Source organism: Phragmites australis, chromosome 6 (assembly GCF_958298935.1).
Source record: "Phragmites australis chromosome 6, lpPhrAust1.1, whole genome shotgun sequence".
Lineage (NCBI taxonomy): Eukaryota > Viridiplantae > Streptophyta > Magnoliopsida > Poales > Poaceae > Phragmites > Phragmites australis.
Window position 1 is genome coordinate 38622983 of NC_084926.1, and position 5386 is coordinate 38628368.

Here is a 5386-nt window from a genome sequence, read left to right on the forward strand (position 1 = left end):
GCAGCGCAGATAATCCAATCTAGAACAGTAGCACTTTGTACTTCCAGCACACAGGCCTTTCAAATCTCACTTCATGATTTGTTTCATGCCTACGTTGTCATGTTCTGAAACTTACTCAAGTCAGTTTTGCATTATGTGTCATAATTTCAAAATTGGCTGGGATTAGCAGAACCAAGATCCTAATTACTGTAGTTACCTGCTAGAACCTGATAAGAACCCAGCTCAGAATCTGCTCACTCTGAATTCGGCATTGCATTGACCCATACTTCTAACTGAGATCGCCATCAGAAATGAGCAGACGAGCATGATGACCATTTGCTCAGTTCGTTCAGCATCATGCCTCTCTCCAAATTAACCAGGATGCACCGATGATCTAGTGGGAAATGCAACAATTGCCGAATATACGTACATACCAGAAAAAATTCCAAGGTCAAATAGTAGATCAATGGTACAAAAGCTCTCGGTTCACTGCCCATCTTCTAACTGACAACATCTAGCTTGCTCAGCTGCTGCTCCATTGCCGGTCCCTGCCCTCCAGCCGAGCTCCTCTTCAGCTCCTCGTACATCTCCTCGATCATCGGCTTCCATATACGAACTCGCGCGTTGATGAACCAGTTCGACACCTGGCAACGCAAATCGCTCCAAGATTCAAAATCATCCCTGAAAAGTTTCTCTAGAATGTACATTTGTGTATTTTTTCTGAAAAGAAAACCGAACCGGTTGTAGAGCAGTTTTGTTTGCGGTTTACGGGTCGATTCACAGTTCAGTAGCGCAGATATATTTTCTTTGATAATTGCTAAGATTTTTTGGGTCGCGTTTTAACTGGAAATGATTTGATGAAAGTTTATTTCAGGCTGAATGAAGCACCTGGTTCCTGCTGAGGCCACTTCTTGCAGCCAGCACGTCCTTGTCACGGTCCGTCGGATACCTGACCAAAGCACCAACCTGATCACAATTAACAATGTCGATTCGTAGTCGAATTTATCGATAAATACGCGGCAAGATCATGGCTTTGATCAATCGTTCGACGGCGGACTTACGGTTTCAGGAAGTTCTCGAACATCCACGCCTTGAGCACGGCGACGGACTTCTCCGGCAGGCCGCGCTGGGGTCGCCAGCACTGCTGGTCGCCACGACGAAGCTGCTGCGCCGCCCAGTGCTTCTGTATGAACGCGGCCTCCCAGCTCCGCTCCATGTCGCCGGCCGTCACTGACGACGACGACTCCCCCCAGCAGGTTGGCCTGCTCTCCGCCGCCGCCGCCGCCATGATCTCGCCGGCGATCCGCCGCCTCAGGCCACGGTACATCGCCGACACGGCGCGGTGCGCGAACGGCGCGCAGATGCTGCCGTTGCCGGCGCCGCCGGACTGCAGCATCACGGTGTTGAACTTGGCCGTCGTGCTCTGGATCTCGTCCAAGCATTGGTTGTACTTTTGATCTATCTGCGAATCATCAACGAAACATAGTTAACAAATAATTTGAATTGCACATGAAAAATGCTGTGAAATTTGCTTCAAAGGTTGCCTAGGAAATCGTGTGAACGAATGCTCACCAGCTGAAGCATCTTGAGGAGGTCGCTCCTGACCCTCTGAGCCTCGCGCCACCACGGGCCGGCGTCGCCGCCGTGCAGGTGCTCCCCGGAAGAGGCCATTAGCTGGTTCGAGCTAACCGCGGACGGCGCGCCAACCGAGCCGCTCGACGGCCTCGCACCGCTGTCGATTCCCCTGTGCGAGTCGGCGCCAAGGTCCGCAGCACCGTCCACAAGGCGGCCAACGACGTCGTTGAGCACCTCTTGCGCCACTGCCGCGTACCGCGAGCGTGCCACCACCACGGCGAAGTGCGCCGGCCTGGAGCGCGCTCGCGGGTACACCTGTGGCAGTTCGGTCAGGGCAGAGCGGCTTGCTCCCGACGAGCACTGGTCGGTGGCGTTCAGCGCGCTGTCCGAGGACGATTTGGAGCAAAGGTTCAGCGACAGCTCGCTCGACGCTGGCGTATTGACGCGGACGCAGGCCGTGAGCGGGTTGTGGGAGCCGGCCGCGTCGGGAAGCCCGGCGAGGTGGTAAGACTCATGGACCGAGACGGTTCTTGATCCGTCGGCGTTGCTCCAGCAGCCGTACGGCTTATTGGACGAAGACGATGACCAAACCGCCATCGCACCCGACTGGCCGGGGCGCTGCAGGCTCGCCGCGCCGAAGCTTTCATTGCCGGCGACGCCATACCCGTCCTCCATCTCCTCCTCCGGTGGCGCCCTCCCGCCGAGGTGGTCGCTTTGCGCCAGCGCGGGGGCGGTAGAGAAGAGCTGGCTGGCGAAGGAGGCGAGCATCAGGTTGTTCACCGCGAACTGCGCGCCCATGTCCGTGGCCGTTGCGGCGGCGTCAACCACCGCGTCGCCGAGGCCGAATCCGAAGCCACCATGCTCAAGGAGCATGCTCGGGTGGAAGTGCGGCACGTCGCCGCTCATCATGCCGCCGCCGCCGCCGCTGCTGCCCACCATGAAGTAGCCGTTGTTCATGGCTTCCACACCGATTTGCGAGAAGGTTGACGGATTACTCGTCATTGTAGGTCAGGAAATCTTGAAAAATCTTGAAATAAATCCTCGATGAGACAACCACCGAGCTACGAGCTCGTTCTCGCTGAGCTGAGGCCTGTATAGCTAAAGTGTGGAGGGTGTAAAGAGAGAAACAGGATAAGAGCTTTATGGGATTTATCACCTCATGATTGGCCAACCGGTGAAGCAAAAAAACCATGACGGATGGAAATAAACAGAAGGGAAGAGACACTCCTGATCAACACCTAATCCAAATGCACAATGTTTTCCTTCCAGTATATAATACTTTTTTTGGACAGCAGTTGCATTATAAAATTGCAACTGATAGATGCATCATGCATGCATGTGCCTAAATAGCCACTGCCCATCACTCACTCATCCACAGGAGTTATGCAACAAACCAAACAGTTCAGTTCAGCGTATGGATGGAGGATACTGCAAAGCAAGGTTGGCCTATATCACATCAAACTATTCTAATCCAAAAACAAGCATGTGTCATATAAGAAATCCAAGAGCAAGGACAAGAACAATGAATCTGACTAATTACCTGCCTACTGCTCTAGAGTGTTCTCCTTTGTGGCTAAAGCTGCTATCATATCTCAGTTTTCTCTTGTTGGAGCAATGCAGGCAAAAGCATGCATGTACAATTCACAAGGCAAGAGGAGGAGGCCAAGGAGATGTGTCCAAACCTGCTGCTTTATACTGCAAACTACAAGGCACCCTAACCTATCAATCTGCACTCTGCAGAGAAGAGGCACTGCATGCAAGCAAAAGCCTTTTGAGCTAGTATAACACAAGAAGACGACAGGAAGAAAGGGAGAGAAGGAGAGCAGTGGGATCGTTTGAGCACTGGTGCTCTTTGTGCAGGCTTTTGAGGGACAACTCGCTCTCTCTCTGCATTCATCTTCTCTCTCTATGCATACATCTTTGTTGCTTTATTTCTGCGTGCCCTTGCACTCCGGCCAATTTGATTTTCATTTCCGTATGGTCCGTGCAAATGATCTAAGGCAGCCAAAAGATCCGGAATCTCTCTCTGTGCCGGGTTTGCAGCTGCAGCTGTTGCCAGGCTGCGAGTGCCAAACATACCACGCACCTTGAGACAAAGAGCACTGCTTCGTCAACTGCTCACAAGCTACTTGGGGTAGCCATATGTGTGCGCATCACCAAAATTTGAAAAAAAAAAAGGAAATTCGAGAACGCCTGAATCTATTTAATAATAAAAGAAAATGAACCTCTCATGACAATCTCACCACGGTGCTAGAAAAAAAGAGAAATAATCTATCTTTTTAAAAAAAGCAAAATATCCATCCCTTAATCCTCGCTGACCTCCGTGAGAAATCTAGCCCTTAGATGTTGTTGGTGCGACCTATCTATTTAAACACAGTGCATAATAAGAGAGGTTAGATCTCCGGATAAATATCCAAGAGAATATCAAAGAGTCCTTCACATAATATATATTCCGATCAAGATTCTCAAAACAAAATTCATTTCCCATCATCTTCGAGAAGAAAAGAAAAGCTAGAAGAACGTGAAAGTAAGACAAAACGAACGAACCAGTCCACACCCTCTATGCATGCATTAAAAAAATCAAGTTAAAATATGACTTAGTTTATATATGATGAGTGATTAACAAGGTTATCGAGTTGGTTCATTGAGTTTTGAATTGTTTGAATTTGATTTAAGCATTTTGATTATAGATTAATTGGAGTTGGAGTTAGAAAAATGTATTTACTTGTCTCATGTTGTGTATGTGACGGATGTAACTTAGCGGTAGATGACGGGTGATCGAGGCTAAACAGGTGTTTGGTGCTGGACGATTAAAGAGGCCGGATAAAGAATGGACCTAGCTGTACACGTGGAGATTAAGTAAAGTATGAAATAGAGGATGAAGACGGCATATTAATAAAGTCAATCGAATAGGATGTCGGTGTAAATAACAAGGCGGCCCGAGAGATTGCGGGAGAGACTTGCCGGCGGTCAGGATTGTAAGATAAAGTGCACATGTCGACATCAGAGCGCTTACTTAAGGTGTAAGCAAGTGGCGAGTCACGCTTTGAAAAGCGCGCAGAGAGTTTCACGGTTGGGCCGCAAAACCGTGAAATGATTGAAGGAGTATATGATACTATCGTGAAGCTTGTGTCGAGGCGAAGCTAAGTCGTGAGGCGTCGCGACCGTTCGATAGACAGAGCAAGAAATGGACCAAAATATCTTCGGTGATAGATAGAAGTATACTATAAGAGTGAGGTATTTTAGTAACAAGCTAGAAAACTTAGCGGTCCATATAATAGTCTTGTGCTATGGTTTTAGACGAGAGGAAGAAGAGTGTTTAACCTATATATTAAGTGAAAGTTTTGTGAGAACTTTTTTTAATCTATCTAAAATAAGACTGATCTTGGTTGCAATGAAATTTATTTTTCTACCTAAAATATCGAGAGAGATATAGATGGCGATCGATGCCTCTGAGGCCTCGGTGCCGTGGCTCGGTTTTGGATGACCGGTGGGGCTTGTGAACAATAACCAGCCAAAAGAAGTATTCTCTCTAATTCTCTAATTCAAAAGAAAACCTTCCCAATCTCTAAAATTTGTGGGACAAATTTTGCGTGAATCTATAATTCGAGTGCAACACATTTTAACTAGTTTGACTTGAAGGCCTGAGACAAATTTGAAATAAAATTATCCAAAGTTGCAACCTTTTGCAACTTGCACCAATTTTTAGGCCTCCAATTTAATTCCCAAAAAATTGGGGAAAAATCACTAATATTCTTCACATGTCATGGACTAATTTCTAAAATTGTTCTCAACCCTATATTTCATAGCAATTTTGTGAGCTCCTTCACAT

At 48.0% G+C, this 5386-nt stretch overlaps 1 protein-coding gene across 1 annotated transcript; it reads right to left on the reverse strand.

The window, feature by feature from the left end:
- Nucleotides 1-210: 210 nt before the first annotated feature.
- On the reverse strand, nt 211-3459 carry LOC133920645 (homeobox protein ATH1-like). Its single transcript, XM_062365245.1, has 4 exons — nt 1552-3459; nt 1041-1441; nt 868-928; nt 211-623 (listed from the first exon to the last, which is right to left on the reverse strand). Exons 1-4 carry the CDS (start codon nt 2554-2556, stop codon nt 480-482), a joined length of 1611 nt encoding a protein of 536 aa, XP_062221229.1. The 5' UTR covers nt 2557-3459; the 3' UTR covers nt 211-479.
- Nucleotides 3460-5386: the final 1927 nt, after the last annotated feature.

Bases quoted from the DNA above. Each gene is read 5' to 3' on its own strand.
- LOC133920645 (XM_062365245.1), bottom strand. From the start codon at position 2,556: ATGACGAGTAATCCGTCAACCTTCTCGCAAATCGGTGTGGAAGCCATG. The intron at 1,442-1,551 runs GTGAGCATTCGT...GATGATTCGCAG, and splicing joins TCCTCAAGATGCTTCAGCTG to ATAGATCAAAAGTACAACCA. The intron at 624-867 runs GTGCTTCATTCA...TTGCGTTGCCAG, and splicing joins GTGGCCTCAGCAGGAACCAG to GTGTCGAACTGGTTCATCAA.